The sequence below is a fragment of the Cuculus canorus genome, chromosome 5 (assembly GCF_017976375.1).
Source record: "Cuculus canorus isolate bCucCan1 chromosome 5, bCucCan1.pri, whole genome shotgun sequence".
Lineage (NCBI taxonomy): Eukaryota > Metazoa > Chordata > Aves > Cuculiformes > Cuculidae > Cuculus > Cuculus canorus.
In genome coordinates, this window is record NC_071405.1 from 17,944,404 (window position 1) to 17,961,780 (window position 17,377).

The 17,377-nt window shown below is 42.6% G+C and overlaps 1 protein-coding gene across 2 annotated transcripts; it reads right to left on the minus strand.

Moving 5' to 3' along the window:
- Positions 1–2,488: 2,488 nt before the first annotated feature.
- Positions 2,489–17,337, minus strand: ALKBH1 (alkB homolog 1, histone H2A dioxygenase). 2 transcript variants are annotated; one of them, XM_054068699.1, is made up of 6 exons: positions 17,166–17,337; positions 14,136–14,244; positions 9,392–9,554; positions 5,761–5,851; positions 4,501–4,691; positions 2,489–3,970 (listed from the first exon to the last, which is right to left on the minus strand). In XM_054068699.1, exons 1-6 carry the CDS (start codon positions 17,298–17,300, stop codon positions 3,547–3,549), a joined length of 1,113 nt encoding a protein of 370 aa, XP_053924674.1. In that variant the 5' UTR covers positions 17,301–17,337; the 3' UTR covers positions 2,489–3,546. The 2 variants fall into 2 exon arrangements, with proteins under 2 accessions (XP_053924674.1, XP_009565142.2); XM_009566847.2 differs by having other exon boundaries at positions 4,501–4,694; positions 17,166–17,335.
- Between the last annotated feature and the right edge of the window lie 40 nt (positions 17,338–17,377).

Sequence of the window (17,377 nt, forward strand, 5' to 3'; positions counted from 1 at the left end):
GTCTCTTCTTGCACAGGGGTTATATATTAAAAAAAAAAAAAGAAAGCCTTTTATATATAGGGGCTTTAGAGACCTCCAGCAACTTATTTTTCTGAATCATTACTGTCTGCAGTTCATGTACTTCTGTTAACTTTTTTGAGATAATGTATTCAGACCCAGGCATGTTTTATAATTTTATCAGAACTAAAGTATGCTTAGAGTGCACTGGATTATAGCCCAATTAGTTTTGCATCCCAGTTAAGTGGAAGACAAGTCTTGTCACCAAAAATTCACTTTTCCATGTTGAATCTTTCCTACTCAGGTGTGATGCAGAGAATGAAAATTATTCACATGCAAATAGATGAAGACAGATCCAAGCTCTTGTCTGTACTCCACAGGATGCAAGCTGGCTTCAACCTGGACCTAAAGCCACATCAGTGAGGTACTGTGCTGCTGTCTGGTATTCCCTACCTACTAGATTCTCCGTACCTACCAGCTCCGCAGAGCATGTAGCATAAATAGAGGCACTAAGGTGCACGTTACTACTATCTGTAGAAATATCTGATGTGGAACAACGAGGAAAAATTGTCAACAAGCTCTCAAAGAAAGAAAAAATACCTAAGATTAGAATCATTCCAGCAGCAGGTACAGCTCTAGGGACCACTTTGCCTGTAAGTTAATGCCTGATTGACATGCGAGAGGCATGCAGTGAAACTGTCTCAGGCGCTGGCCAGTAGTACCTTTTGTAACATTGAACTTTGCTACCACAGTACTCTCAAGAGGACTGAAAATTGTAAGATTCTACAGGCAATTTCCTCTTCTGCTTCCAGTATTCATCCCACTCTGCTTTGATTCCAATTCGAGATTTTATTTTTCCTTTACTCTTGATAATATATATTAAAAAAAGGTAATTCTTTAAACTGTGTGGAGCAGTTAGATTTATCTATAGATCACATAAGGAACAGAGTACATTTGGTAAACAACATGCTTCATTTCTATGTGGCCTTGAATTAAACATGATTATTCAGCTTATAAATTTTCTTCCAGAACTGGTCCAGATGATCTCTTCTTTCCCTCCCTCAGCTGTCCACAGCAGGACATCCCAAAGATGGTTGATGCCGTTAATGCAGTTTTGTGTTTGTGTGCCTTGGGCAATACTTCCTTAGAGAAATTAAAAGCTGCAGAGATTATCTCAGCATGCACCTATACGAACACAAGCAAGTATTTGTGGTACCTATATGTAGGAAAAAAAAAAAGATCAGTGCTGGGAAAAACCCTGTTGTATCACCAGAAACCTAAACAAATGAGGTGTGATGTCACAGCCTGAGAGCTGTGTAGAGTAGGTCAATGGTTCCCAATAATTCTGTCCTAAAAGGAGGATCAGCAGAGAGCATGGCTAGATGCAGCTCTATTCCTTACCTTCTTCCCAGGGCCACTGCTGCCTTTTTGAAATCATGTTCTGGAAGCAGAGTCTGCAGAGCCCACTGAAGTCCTGTGGTTTGCTCATTTGTACTCCACACCTCTGTGGTCATAGAACCAATGCTCCTGCTAGGGTTGCAGTTCAGGAAATTCTCCCTTCCTGCAGCTGTTTCTCTGTGTGTACAGATCACTCCCCCCATCTCCCCAGGTCATTTCCCATACACCCACTTCTGGGTCATGGACTTCATTTCCTGGTGTCCAATACAGGATTACATCAGGACTGTCTCTCACTCACAATGGCATTAGATAACAAGCTTGAGTGCAAGTTGGTCACTCAGCAAATTCTCAACCCAAGTCATATCTAAACAAAAGGCTCCAATGGACTAGATGCTTCCCACAACCAAATGCTATCAGTAGTTTGCAAAAGTTACTACAAGTTCAAACTGCAGAGGATAAACGGTACAGTTTCTTGTCCTTGAATCACAGGAATACTCGAATTCTGGAATAAATGATTGCTTGACATTTGTTATATATTTGTAGGGCCACTACAATTAACTGGAACTGGTTTCTTCATGCCCCAAGCTGAGGTTTAAGTCTGTGGTTCTCATTTCTTATGAGAAACCAGCTCCAGTTCATGACCACCTAGTTCCCTGACATTGTCTTCTCTCATCTTTGGTGCCAAAGAGTTAAGATCAGCCACATCTGATTATTTTAGACCTTAAATTAGTGGAACTCTTTGCAGTATTGTATAAGGAATCAACACACATTCACCTGCTATGAAACAGGCAGACCAGACACACTTTCCCCATGAGGAAAAGCTGCCACATAGATATTAAACAGCATCTTGATGCTGCAGGGAACACCTCTCAAACTGCCCAACAAACCCTCAGCTGCCCATAAGCAAAGCAGCCCTACAGACATATACAGGGCTCTTGCACCAGAGCTGGCAGATGGCAGAGGCAGTACATCAAAAAGAAGTCTGGAAGGAACAGCACAAGAGATGCAGCAGCATTAATACACTGGAATAACTAACCAGAAAAAAAAAAAAAAAGAAAAGAAGGAAAAAGTCAGCCCCAAACTGATAGAGATCTTTAATTTAAAAACCAAGTAAGTTTATTCATTGGGAAAGTGAAACAAAATACCCCAGGGATAGTGCATTCCACTCCAACAATTAAAATTGCATTAAAAAGCAGATAGGAAGGTCTGAGTCTTAAAGAGAACAGGCACAAAAGCTAGTGCTTTTCCTTGTTTCAATATATTTATCTCTGGGTGACAGAGATAGTCACTGATTAATTTTTTAGGTACTTAATTTACAACTCCATTGCTTCTACTTGCAAGTCATCCTGTTCCTTAAAGACTCTAGCTTGGGACTAGAGAACCATAATCTGCAGGCACTTTAAGAGGGGGCAGTTTTGAAGGAACATAGGGCTCAGTCACATACTTACAGTTGGGAGTAAACCCAGCTGGGAGCTACTAGAAATCCTAAGTACAATTGTTTCTCTCTAAAATCTGAGGTATGCAAAGGGAAGTCCCGTTCTGCTCATAAAACTAGTTTCTGCTGTGGCTGAGGGGGTACAAGCAAGCAAAGGGAGAGCACAGGACCACAGCAAGCTCACAGCAGGTGTTGCTCAAGGGAGCTGCTCATTTCTGATCACTGAACCAACTTTTGCTCTGGAGGGAATTCTCTTGGAAACGTCGCAGGTATGTCTCACACCCACAGCAGCCTGTTCTCATTCATAGTTGTAACTGCCCTTCAGCTGAGCTTTACAAGCCCAATAGGATTCTGTAACACATAAGGATATGTATCTTTTGCTTGCACTTTCTGCCCAATGATTTCCAAATACGTCATGACTTGTCACCAAACAAAGCTTATAATTCTCCAACATTCAGGGGCTTTAAAGGGAACCAAGAACAGTAAACATTTGCAAAAGAACAGCAATAGAGTTCATCTCCTAAGTCCCAGTCCTGACCTTCTTTTCTTTTTAGATTCTTTTTCTCCCCCACCATATTTCTTACAGCAAGGAGTACATTCATCCTGCAAAAGTTTATTAATCCCAATACAGACGAGTGAGTTCTATGTGATTACATTAGTTCCCAGTTCCACACAGAGGTTGTCTGTCCAGTCCATGTCAGCATGATCTCCGTGTCTCAGCTGTCTGTATTTGGTTTATGTCTCTTGGCTCTGCTGTTCTCCTGATGGTGACTGTCTTCAGAGGGTGCCTGGCCCTTTCCATTTGCCCCAGATTCCTCTGGAAATTTCTGACCTTCAGCCAAAACCTGCCGAATAGTCATATTAATGCGGGAAGATTCCAAGTACTTGGCACAGACCTGCCAATCCTCATCAGAGCTGTGCTCAAGGACTGAGCCAGCAGGGAGGTCTGAAGGAAGTGCTTGGTCCAGGCATGAAGGCAAAGCTGTCCCTTCAGGGTTGGGGAGGACCCGGGGGACAGCATGGTACAGCAGACGGCTGAAGCCAGACATCACCATGATATCTCCACTGTGCATGAACATTGCTGTTGGGGCTTCCTCCCGCTTCAGGCCCCCGAGCAAAAATATTGAGGATTGCCCAAAACTGGAGATGGCATGAGGATGGAGAAAGAAGAGAAAACAAATTCAGATAGAGAACAATTACATGTAAACTAAGAAAATATTAAGCAGCTAAGTCCCTTTAGAAAAAAACGCAAACAAGAAAAGCAGATGGACTCCTAGTAACAAATGAAAACACGGAAAACAGACTAAGAGGCCTAGTTCAAGGTAGGCAGCGTGAGCAGTCACCCTGCAAGGTTTCATATATTCCATATTTCATCCTCACCTGCTGGCACCCAATTGCCACTCTGCTGCTTTAGAACAGAACTGTGCTCTATGCAAAGAGCTCTTCCACTCCAGGCATCCCATCCATGCCATTTAAGCAGCCTTCAAAGAAAAAAAACCCTGTCCCCTTGACCTACAGCTTCCTACTATTCAAAGCTTCAGAAACTGTAGATTATATACCCAATTAGCACATTACACCATACCAACTTCCCATAACCATATGCAACTATAGAAAAAAGCAAAAGGAATAAACAATCCTTCCACAATACTCCAGTGCTTGCCTTGACTCACCTGAATGATAAAAGGGGCCGAGAATGGTCTAGTTCAGACTCATCTACATGAATTCCCAGTGAAGAGTCAAAATGATAGTAGTTCAAGATCCCTGCTTGGGCTTGGAAACCTTGGAACCCACAGGCTGCAGCCACTTGTTCTGACAGGAATGCAAGGTCTGAGGGGAAAGGAGTGTGGTGATTTGCTGAGTACTTCTGGAAGAAAGAGAGTGAGAAAAAAAAACAAACGACACCCAGAACATCAGAACAGCAAATAAAATTGGCAACAAACACTGAATAAGAACTCAGAAGTTTGGCTGATAGTCATGGAGAAGGTCATCATATTTGCCTGGAAAATGACTACAGCATAGGTAGAAACAGAGCAAGTTTACCTCTCATCATTTAATTCTGGGCCTATGCTGAGACTGTGAGATATTCAATTAATTGTGGAGTTAATCATTACATTTGGATGGCAAACTAAGTCGGTAAGATTAGTACCTAAAGTTAGAACCAACATCCTGAGGATCTACCACCTAAAGCTGCCAATGGAAAGACACCTTCTTTGAAGAATAAGACAAATGGGAATCAACTGCAAACAAACCTACTTTTTCTCTCTCTCATGAGTGATTCCAAGAGGACTGGAAGGGAATAACCACGTTTTTTATTAAGGCCACCCAATAACAGGCTGACTTGGTAAAGTCAAGCAAAAATACACAAGCAGATTTGGTTAAGTATCTGCAATGTACTGATATGATCACATATTCACTCTATCATCTCTTCTCAGCCTCCATCTGACTCAGTCTTATGAAAAAATTTATTTTGGTCAGGAGCCCCAAAATAGCTATTAATTGGTAAGTGTGTACCATACTGGCTCAGACTCGCATCAGCAGCAGTCTCTTCCTGCTCAGGCTCACCCCTCCAAAGAGGAGTAGTTCCTCAGCAGCAGCTGTCTTCAAGCACTCAAGGTCATTCTCACCTTAACGAGTTAATGATGCTCTTGTGACCATCATTTTTCGTAGGGTAAAAATGCTCACTTACCCCAAAACAGAGTCACAGGTCTAGAGCTGAGCATACGGAAAGAACACAGCAATGGACTTTGGCTGTTAAATCCTTCACAGTAAACTAATACATATTAAAATATTCTTATAAGCATGGTTTGTTATAGCCTTTCCTGGGGACTGTCTGGTAGGATCATAAGCATTTTATTCCACGATACCCTTGTCTGTTGGCTGTTCCGAGTGCTTGCAGCTAAGAAAAATGGAGAAGAATTTAATTTCAGTACCTTGGTATCCCAATTATAATGGTAACCAAGGGTCACCCATCGCAGCTTCTCCAACAAGCTTCTGGGCTCCCGTTTACTGGAATCTTTCCTTCTGCAAAGACAAAAAGGAAAGAAATGGAATATGCATTAACTTCTGAGGAGATTTCTGGTAATGCAGCATATAGTAATGAGATTTACTTATCTATACGACAGCCCGTTAAAATTTTATTTTCAGTGCCATTATTTTTTTCCTCCAAAGACCTTGCAAATTCAGTTCATGCAATTTGTGCAATATAGCTATAGGGCCTACTGCCAACTGCTGTAAGTTTGAAAGCTTCCATTTTCAATATGGTTCATAATGAGTTTTCAGGAAGACAACACAATGAACTGATGCAGATTCAGTAGCCAGAAAGCATGTACTATTTGAGCACCTGAAAGGGAAAGAACAGAATCTGTGAATATCTAAAAGCTGCAAATACAAAGGAAAAATAGTCCAGGCACCTAATGGAAAATTACAAAAAAGGAAAATGCTTCGCCTGACAGTGAAGCACATCAAGCTGCATAATACTGCAATGGGCTGTTAGTTGTACTGGCTGGTACTTTTACGAGCTGTCCTTAGGATGGACTCACTAAATGTTCAGTAAGAAGCTAGACTGCTCCAGCTATGACCATACCCTTCCTGTAACATAAAGAAATCGAGATCACAGGTGTCTATCCAGACTGTTGTGCAGGGCAAAAAAAGCCCTGTTCTTCTTAAGTGACAAACCTAGTGCAGAGGGACTTGGTGGTCTGAAGCCACACACATATTTACTATTCTTACTTGAAGATGGTGAAGGCAGAAGAGATCCCAGGGAAGGGCTTTTACTAGGGCCTACAGAAAAGTCCTTAAAAAGTTACAAAGAATATTACTGTAGTAAATCAGATAGAAACATGTTAGCGACAAATATAAAAAGGAAGGTACACATCTATCTTCTAATCCACTTCTTTCAGCAATTTCAGCTTTTTTTCTTAAGCCAAGTCATGTGTTATGGTAAAGAAAGAAAGAAAGAAAATGGAAATGTACTCAGAACATCATGATAAACAGTACCACCAGATGGTTGGCTTTCATTTATGGCCTCATTATTTCAGTAAGACACGCTCTCTTTAACAAAACAGGATTCATATTTGTGCTGCCATGGTCAAGTCTCAGCCAAGCATCTGCATTTAATGTGCCTTTCTGCCTGGACACACAGCCTGTTTCTGCCCTTCACCTACACTGTACTGTTATCTCCTAAGCTAAACCAGGAACAGGAATGAAAGGCCAGTTTATTTACCTTCAGTAATTTTTCATAGCTCACTGATTATTGAAGAAAGCAATCTTTCCAGTTTCCATCTTTGTCAGAGGGTAATAGCAACTGCAATTACTGTAATGCAGCAACACAGAAGCTGTCAAATACACGCTGCTTGGAACAATTTATGGAGCCTAGAAGCAGGTAACAGAGCATTTAGAAAACTGATAGCCCACAACTCACTCCTCTACATCTTTCAGTCGATAAACTTAATGTTCATAATCAAATGTTTTAGCACATGTCTTTTGAAAGTCCCCTTTTGTTACAGTGCTAGAGTGTTTGCACAACAGGAGGAACCCTAATATGCTCAGTGGGTTCTTATTGCCAGAACTCAGTATTCTGCATGTGATTTCACATGTGATTGCTAAGGACAGAAGTCTTAGCGTCATGTAAAAAGTCTTACTGTCATGTATCTGAACTCATGTATACGAGTTCCTAGAGCTATAGCAGCAGGTGCTCCTACAAGAAAGCACAGAGAAATTCTGGTACAACTATGGTAGAAAGAGAACAAGACCAAACAGCAGAGGAGCTTTGGTCTGAAGCTCCCTTTTTTCTTTATTCACTGTTAGGTAATTGCATATATAAAGGCAACCCACAGCCTTTCCTTAGACACAAATATATCCCTTGTAGAGATGTTCTATTCCTTTTCATGCTTTTAATTGTTCCCAATTGTTCCCAAGAAAACACCCAAACTCCATTTTGTGAAGAGCACGGCATGCATTTCTAGGAACTGCATGGACTCTCCCTACCTCGCGATTCCTGCATCCTGAAAAGAGCAGATAAGCCACAACCCAAGCATATTTACAATCTTTTCAATGCTTAAAAAGCATTAAAGTTGTGTCCAGTCTTGGAGGTAGGCCTCTTCTCAGTTAAACACACCATTTCTTCCCTCCCTGAAAGACTCTCACTCCAGATACTAGACAACTTGGCTAGTTTGTTCCCTGTTCCCTAGGTAAAAGCACAAATACAGCAGTTTGCTCACTTGAAGACTCAAGGCGAGAGCTTAATAGAACTGCCAGTGTTTCTGCCAGTCATTACTCTTCCAAACACTGTTTTCAACCAAACTGGATTCAACTGCAAATTAACCTTTGTTCTGATCACTCTCTGTGCACACAAGAAGTGCTGCTGGGGGAGATCTGTCAAGCTCAAATAGTACCCCACTTTTTTTCAGCTGCAGAGGACAATGGCACAATACTTTCAAAGAACAGTTTTCTGTTGTCATGTAACACAAATGTACAAGTTAATATTTCAAACACAAAAAAGGCATCAGAATTTCTTTTACTAAGTCTGACTGAGCCAGGAAAACACAAGTGGGGGCATAACTTCTCTCCTAGGTGCAAATATTTAGAAGTCCTTATCTTGCTTTTGCCATTGTATGTTGAGAGGGTTTTTAAGAAAAATCTCAGCATGTCAATTTTACTAAGAAACTGAGGTGAAAGATGAGAGTTGTTTGGTTACTCCATCCCACGATATAATTGTTATGAAAAATGAACAGTGAAATCAACAAGGTAATAAAAATAGCCAAATAACTGAAACACTGTGTACTGCGAGCAGCATCTATCATGTATGTATTTTTACAGGGGACTCTAATTTAGAAGTTAGACTTTAAAACTTTTTACTCTACTTCAAAACTTGGGCAAATTCTCAATTAACTTCCAAATCAAGTAGAGGAAAGGCAGCTGCATCAGCCACAGAACTCTAAGCCTGTAGGAATCTTTCAGAGTAAAGAGGATTGTGATTAAAATGGTACCTTTAATCACCATCTCAGATTGGATTAAAAAGACCAAAAACCATCCCACCAAATCAAAATGAAGAAATATTTTGGAAAGTAAAACCAGAGAAACTAGATGACTTGAGAAGTCCAAAAAAGTACAAATAACAGCCTTTCAGTTACAGTATACTAGGTCTGAGAGCTGACTGGGACGAAGAGCTAGCATGAGTGGGATGTTTGGAAAGGATCCCTTTCATCTCAGAAAAACTGAGGCCTAGGGGGACCTCATGGTTCCATTTACAGCTGAGCTTAGCAAGCTTCCAAGCACCATGACATCAGCCAGAGCCACTATTTTACATTTGACTGATGGCTTTGGAATTATTTGCTACTAGAAAATCCCATTGTGAGGGTGAAAGCAGAGAATTTACAAGGATGTACGTGAAGCCACAAACACCCCATCTTTAACTTAGCATGTCTGACACTATCTGTATACAGCTACCATGCACACAATCTTTTTCATCTCCTCTTCCCCGCTCACTTTTCTTAGACCTTCTCAAAGCTGCGACCTTCTGTCTCCGTTAGTTCTGACCACCAAAGGTTATTGTGGACTTACCTCAGCTGCTCCTTGCTCTGTCCCCACAGGTCAAAGGTCTTCTCAGGAGGCATGTGCAGGTCCAGGTTGCAGACATTGGGTTTCTGGGGGTACAGCTTGAGACACTGTTTCACCCAGTGACGCTGGCAGCCCGGAAGGAAAGGGTTCAGTATGAAAATAAACCCTGACCACAGAGAAAAAGGGAAAGGGCAGGGAAAAAGTATGATTAGACATTTCCCTGTTTTTTCTAAAATTAGAGCAAAGGACAGGGGTTGGAGGTAGTGAAAAAAACCATTAGACGTACAACAACTGACTCTGCATGTAAACTGATGAAATCTATTAGTAGGTCTGAAGAGTTAACACCTATTGTTTTTTTCCATACAAACAAATGGTAGCCATAAAGTAGAAGACAGGGAGGGCAGCCAGTGCTGGTCCAAGTAAAAATACGACAATAAAGGGCATACCTGTGGAAGGCACATTGATTACAGGTAGATAAGGAGTAAGAACTCAGACAATCAATTACTTTGGAGTAAATCTGATTCTGAAATCATTCAACAAGATTTTTCTCTTGAACACTGCGAAGTTGAAGGAATTCTGGCCTTGTTTTTCTAGATTTCAAACTAACCCTGTCACTGCCTCTGAACTCATACTGCCTTCTTACTACTACTTCAGCATCGTGAACTGCAGAGAGCAGTCCATGGGCTGAGAAAGTCTGTAGTACAGGTAAACTATCCTCTCTTTTGCTTCATGCTTATTTTCGGGTAAGTCTGGTTGTATCTCTATTTGTATTTTGATATGGTAATACTCAAATTAAAATTAAAAAAAATACTCAATTATATCCCAAACTGCTTGTTGCTGACTGCATATACTTTGTAGTCATAGTTAATTAACAAAATAAACACATAGCCACTCTGCACGTTCATTTAGAAGGGCACCTCTGGCAGAGTTCAAGCAGCAGCCCCAGTAGGAGGGTTAGCAGAGATGTAATGGATTGATTTGGTCTGTAACTTAACAGACAAGAGTCCTTGACATAAGATCTGCCATCACCAGGAATGCTAACAGGAATTCTTCACTGGATTTTCCTTCACAGCACTCCAGGGATGTTTTCTTCCAGGCCAGGGTCAACAGCATTGATGAATGAGTGTCTGATGGGAAGATGCTATTAATCTGTATTGTACCTACTCTGAGAATCAAGGCACTCTCTCAAAGACTGTCAATTCACTAAGACCCACCAACACAAAATTCACATACAAAGAGAGATAAGGATATAGGAGGAACAAAGGAAAAGGAGGTTTCAAGGTTTTGCCCTACTGAGTCTTTTTGAACTTCTCAGTCATATAAAGATAAACAGAAAAAAAGTAGATGAAAAAGGAAGAAGCAATGCTAAGAGTCTCAGCAGAATACAAAGTTGCCTTTTGGCCTTATGAAAGTAACAAAAGCACAGAAAAAGCTTCCTGCCAGCACTCCTCAAAGACCTGGCAAGATCAAATTAACTGGCTAGAAAAGAGCCTTCAGTGTATGACATACCGTCATTCATTTCACTACATTCTCTGCACTTTCAGACAATGGTAGCCTACTGATAGGTCTACTTACAAGACTTTTTTTTGCTAGAAGCATTACATTTTCTTTCAGTTGGCCTCTGCATAGAATAGAATAATAAATATTGTTCCTCCTGTTAACAGCTTTTGATGTGGGGTTCTCAAAGTAATTTACCGCATTCATGAAATTACGCTCTACCACGAATGTATTATCTCCAGGTATTAAGGAAGGAATTGAAGCCTGGAGTTACACACAGAGCTGAGAACAAGAATGCAAGTTTTGTGACTCTTGTATCAGAAGCTTAGAATATGCTCATGTCTCTCCACACCTTTCAGTCCAGATTAGTCTAGATTTACAAAAGCAAGAACAACCAAAAATTGCGTTACTGCTATGCTTCTGATGTCAAGACAGGCACAACCCCCTGAATTTCTAACAGTTAGCAGAGTTTTGCTATCCAATTCTACTCTAACATTCAAGTTTAATAGTTCCTGGGAGAGCCAATAGTGCTAGAAATCAGTGACTTGCTCTTCTCCCTCCCAAGTGTGGCAAGAAATATATTTCCATAGCAATCTCTTTGAGCTGACCAAAGAACACCACCGGCAAGCTTTGAAGGCAACACAACTTAATCTCTTGGCCTTGAAAGAGTTGGTCCGAGTGGAATGAGTAAAAGACAATTCCTGGGGATCTGTAGACTAAAGGAATCTGCCTTGAAGAAGCAGATGCAATTCTCTTCCTGCAGCAAAATCTTGCAGCACATTAGAAATTAATTTATGCCTAGTGGAAGTGGTCTCCAGCCTAGGTTAGAGGAAGGCTAAACCATGTAGATGTCTAGCAACAAGAACAACCCTTCATAAAACCAATTTGTGTCAGTTACAAATCCTCAAAGACAGCATCACTCACTTCTCGCAGAACTCAGGACACTGCAAAAGAAATCCACCCAGGTTCCTTAATCTTACATTTCATTGCTTAGTGTGAGGACAAACCCAAATTACTTCCCTTCTGTTTGCCCATAGATAAACTAAAGAAATTCTAACTTATTTTAGGGGGCTATTGGGGCAGTTGGTATGTATAAAATATATATCTCATGGTGCTTTAGGATGTCTAGATAAAGGCAGCTGGAAAAGGATAAAATGTTATTCTTGTCCACACATGACTTGATTCTAAACAAGACTGAGAATTTGTTAATGTATTTGCATTTCATTTTAGTGGAAGGTTTTCTTTGTCTAAGCAGAAGAAAAATGCAGAAGAAAAATGCAGTTAAGCGGAACACTTGTGATCGCCCCAATGTAATTGCTAGGAAAAATTAAGTTTAGACAGACATAAAATGACAAGTGAGACCAAACAGCGGCAGGTTGTCTGACCAACTTTACTGCCTGCTACAGTGAGACACCTAGGCAAGGGGAAAGCATGGGATGCTGTTTACTTTGGCTTTAGCAATATTTTCTTGTCAGTCTCCTGCAGCATCACTGGAGCCAAACTGGGGGCTCATGGAGTTTATCCATAAACTGTAAGAGTGAGCAAAAGCTGACTGGGCCACCAGGTGTAAAGAGTAGTGATTTGATCGTTCACAGTGTAACCAGTGGCTGTTATGAGTTGTATTCCTCACACTGATACTGAGGCCAAGACTGATAACTACACCTACATCAACAGCTGGACAAGGGGACATTCATCCTCACTGCACTTACGGATAACATTATATTGGGGCAGCAGTGGATATGCTGCAGGCTATCATTGCCACTGAAAGGGACACTGGCCAGCCAAAGGAATGGGCCAACAAGAAACTCTGGAAGTTCTACAGTGATAATTCTGCGGAATAACCGCATGCAACAGCACAGCCTGAGGGCTGACAAGACCAGGCAGCAGCTCTAAATCAAAGGATCAGGTGTCTTGGAGAACAAACTGAGCACAAGTCAGTAGTGCACCCCTGTGTCAAGGAAGGCTGATTGCACACTAGCCTGTATTAGTTAAGACCTACCTAAAGGGGCATTATATAGAGGGTGGAGCCAGTTTCATCTCAGGGGGCTCATACCAAGATTATGAGAGGCAACAATCTCAAATAACAGAAAGGCAAATTTTGGTGAAAAATATCACAGCAAGAAAAATATCACTTCAGCAAGAGTGGCTAAACAGTGGCAGAGGTGCACTGAGAGGTTGGATAATCTTTATCCTTAGAGATATCCCAAACTCACCCATACAAAGCTCTGATCGACCTGATCTAACTTTCAAGTTCATTCAGCTTTAGTAGGAGAGAGATGAACTGGACTTCTGGAGGTGCCTGCTAACCTAGCATCTCTCTGTGATTCTATTACATGACCCACAAACTCAAGATCCATTTCATTGCTTGAAATAATGTTCCTAATGAAATTACTCTGTACCTTGAATAGGACAAGAGGTTCATATTCACTTATTGTAGTCAGTGTCTACACCAGCAGGCAGATGCCACACTTCAGCCCTGAAATGACTATTTCAGTCACTCATCTAATTCTCATGATATATATTGAGGAAACTATAGATGCTACAGAAATACAAAATCTCTGTCAAAGGCAACAGGGATCCATTCTAATGGGGGATGGTCACGATGATCAGAGATCATGAAACAACAGGTGCTTCTGGCTGGAGCGCCTCCCATACGAGGACAGGCTGAGAAAGTTGTGGTTGTTCAGCCTGGAGAAGAGAAGGCTCCAAGGAGACCTTATAGCAACCTTCCAGTACCTGAAGGGGGCCTACAAGAAAGCTGGGGAGGGACTTTTTACAAGGGCATGTAGTGATAGGATGAGGGGGAATGGCTATAAATTGGAATGGGGAAGATTTAGACTAGACATAAGGAGGAAATTCTTCACCATGAGGGTGATGAGGCCCTGGCACAAGTTGCCCAGAGAAGTTGTGGATGCCCTGTCCCTCAACGTGTTCAAGGTCAGGTCGGATGGGGCCTTGGGCAGCCTGATCTAGTGGGAGATGTCCCTGCTCATGGCAGGGGGTGGAATCAGATGATCTTTAAGGTCTCTTCCAATTCAAACCATTCTATGATTCTGCTCTGACCTTCATATATTGTTGCATCCCACCCTTTAGTTGACCTGTTTGTCCTCTTGCACTTAAAATAACATTAAATTACACTTAGGCAAGCCAAAATAGCTTTTCCAGGCAGAGCGAGGAGGATAAGATGGAAGACGCCTGAATCCAAAGCAACAAAGTTGTGTTTAACTTTTTTGAAATCAGAAGCACCTACCCGGATACCCATTGAGGCCATAGGCTTTCCACTGCCTAACTGGCTGTAATCCAGCTCTGTAGGCATCTTGATCACTGACTGAAGAAATACTGAGCTGTGATCTGAACACCTGGCAAAAGAAAAGATTTGGTTTTGTTTTTTTTTTTAAATATATATATATATATAAAACTTATTCAAACATAACACCAATAAGAAAGACTACTGCCATGTTCCAAGGCAAGTCTCGTGAAAATGCCAACTGTACCACAGAACTATTTTCTAAACAAATGCGACCAAAACAAAGCACACTGCTCATGGAGCTTACACGTACTCAACACAAGAATAACAAGTGCCTACACTTGGTACAATACTTTGGAATCAGGAGACATATCTGCCACACATAAAACTCCCTTTTTATAGTAAAGAGAAAAAAATAGGCACTATTTATTCACTTCCACAGTACAGCCTCAACATTATAAAACATTCTGGTAATTATCAGTCTCCATTAGAGAGCAGTATTTAGTACCCATAGCACTCTATACCTTCAAAGCATGTTCCAAATGTAAGTTATCAGTCATGATTCCATGGGGTAGATGACCATTCCACCTGTAATCTACAGTAGCAGTAGTACAGTGATGCAGTGGCTAAATTGTCTGATGTGAAGGACAGAAACCCTGTAAATTCTGAATACCGCATGGCCATTTCTGTTTCCAACAGCAGGGTCAGTAGCTCAAGGCTTAGCAAGAAATATTTCTCAATGTACTCTCTTGGGTCACAGTAACACATTTTCAAGCTGCAATAAGCCAACACTTGCTGAAAGAAGCAAACTCAGTCACTGTGTACCCACTGTGTTCCAAATCCTTTCATTGCTTAGGGCTGGGAACTGCCTTTGAAAGCACAGGGTAGATGCAGGTTGGTTTTGTTCTGGCTTAGTTCCCCAGTCCAGTTCTCCACGTGGCTGTGCAGATGTACAAACCTATATAAGTGAAGAGCTGGCCAGGCACAGTGAGAATAAGCAGGCAGAGACGAGCAAAACTTGGTTTACCTCAATTGAAACTGTATATGAAATGAAGGCCTAAGTGCAAGCACACAGACTCTGCAGTGATGAACGTGTAAATCAGTCTCTCTGCAGGCTCACAGCTCTGGTTAGGGGTCAAAATAACATATTTGGAATTTGTGAGAAAATTCTAAACTAGAGCTGGGCAGCAGCTTCTGGCAATGTGTTCAGCTTGACCAATTTTTCAGTGCTACTAAAAGCAGCTCTGTGACCATCAGCCTCGAAGATCTCAGTTTGGAGTCCTGTCTGCAGAACATCCCCAGGAAGGATCTTCCTTTGACCAAGACTCTGGTACCTCTCTGCCTTCTCAAACTGCTTATACACCAGCTGCTGCTGGAGCTTCTGGAGAACAGGAGCTGTTTCTATGCTGAAGAATTACATGTGTTGGATCAGTTAAATAAGCCTGGTAGCAGGGCAGCTGGTGTACGTCTCACTTCACCAAAGAGCTCAATCACTTTAAACAGTTTTTTGTGAGGAATGGAACAATAGTATCTGGGCCAACCTGCCAGACCTGTAGCTCTTCTTAAAGCAAAAAGCCACATGTTTTTAACCCAGGGGAAAGAGGAATAAAAGATGCTTGTACTACTAAGCTAATAACTTATCTTAGAAGGTAACAGGCATAATAAGAATGATATGGAGAGGGCACAGATGCTTGTGATGCTTTCAAGTACTTTGAATTTCCCAGAAGGGCCGTAATGCTGGAATCTTTTATTTGATAAAGGATTGTGCAAGCTCAGGAAAGGCTGAAACATTAACAACTGCCTTGTTTAATGCTAATGTCTTGAACAATTTCATATGGGTCAGGTTTTGTGTCCTGTTAACAATATCAAAATTATAGTCTGAAAAGATGGCAAAGTATATATCCTAACAGAACACTAAAAAAAAATTCACAACAAAAAAAAACCCACCCGAGCTATTAATAATAAGGGAAAGTTTCATTTTAACTATATTCCCAACTCCGTTTTCTCATACGGAGTAAATTCCTGGTTAGCAACACGTGAGCTGGTATCCGCTACCCTCTCGCAGGGGACAAAGTGGAAGATGAGTTTCAAGAATCACTTCTGCATCGCTCAGGACACGGCAAACTACTAACTTTCCTTAGGGACCTACGTGCCCCATACCCGCTCCAGCAGCCGGACTCGTCCTGACAGCGATACACCAGGGGGAGCAGAGAAGGAGAAGCAGCTTAACTCCGCGGACAGGCGGCCGGGAAGAGCTGCGGGGACCCGGGAAGCGGGGTCAGCTCCAGCAGCGACGTTGGCTGTTCCCCTACACGCGTTCCTTTGCCGTCCTTTAAGCGACGGTCGGGAGATCCCTCACCGTAACGCCAAGATCCAATTAAAGGCAGAGGCCCAAGAGGCGGCGCTCGGGAAGGTCTTTCCCGAAGGTCCCGCCCGCGGAGCGCGGCTGCAACCGCAGCGTCATGGAATGGTTTGGGTTGGAAGGGGCCTGAAAGCCCACTCAGCTCCAACCCCCTGCCATGGGCAGGGACACCTTCCACTGGATCAGGCTGTCCAAGGCCCCATCCAACCTGGCCTTGAACACCTCCGGGGATGGGGCAGCCACAACCTCCCTGGGCAACCTGTGCCAGTACCTCCCCGCATTCATTGTGAAGAAATTCTTCCTCATGTCTAGTCTAAATCTGCCCCTCTCCAGTTTATACCTCGTCCTATCCCCACACGCCTTTGTGAACAGTCCCTCCTCAGCTTTCTTGTTGCTCCTTCAGATACTGGAAGGTCGCTATAAGATCTCCCCTGAGCCTTCTCTTCTCCAGGCTGAACAATCCCAACTCCCTCAGCCTGGCCTCGTACGGAAGGTGCTCCAGCCCTCTCCATCCTTGTAGCCTCCTCTGGACCCGTTCCAACAGTGATCTTTAAGGTCCCTTCCAACCTAAGCCATTCCATCGTTCCATAGTTCCCAGGGCGAATAATCCCAACGCCCCGAGCCGGGAACTGCGCCTCCAGCCGCCGAGGAGGCGGAGCAGGACCGGTTACCTGGGCCCCCGGTGCGGAGAAGTCCACAACGCCCCTCAAATCCAACGTGTCACGTTGCCGGTAGAAGCGAAAAAGCCGGCGGAAGGCGTCCTCCCCTCCCTCCCGGGTCAGGGCCGCAGCCACCCCCACCGACATTTTGGCCCGGGCGGGGAGGGCGGAGGGCGCAGCGGGGGCGGGGCTTTCCCGCCATTCCGGCCTGGCCGCGCGCGGGT

Bases quoted from the DNA above. Each gene is read 5' to 3' on its own strand.
- ALKBH1 (XM_009566847.2), bottom strand. From the start codon at position 17,300: ATGTCGGTGGGGGTGGCTGCGGCCCTGACCCGGGAGGGAGGGGAGGAC. The intron at 5,852-9,391 runs GTAAGTCCACAA...TTGTCTTTGCAG, and splicing joins CAGAGCAAGGAGCAGCTGAG to AAGGAAAGATTCCAGTAAAC. The intron at 3,971-4,500 runs GTGAGTCAAGGC...TGCCATCTCCAG, and splicing joins CGGCCCCTTTTATCATTCAG to TTTTGGGCAATCCTCAATAT.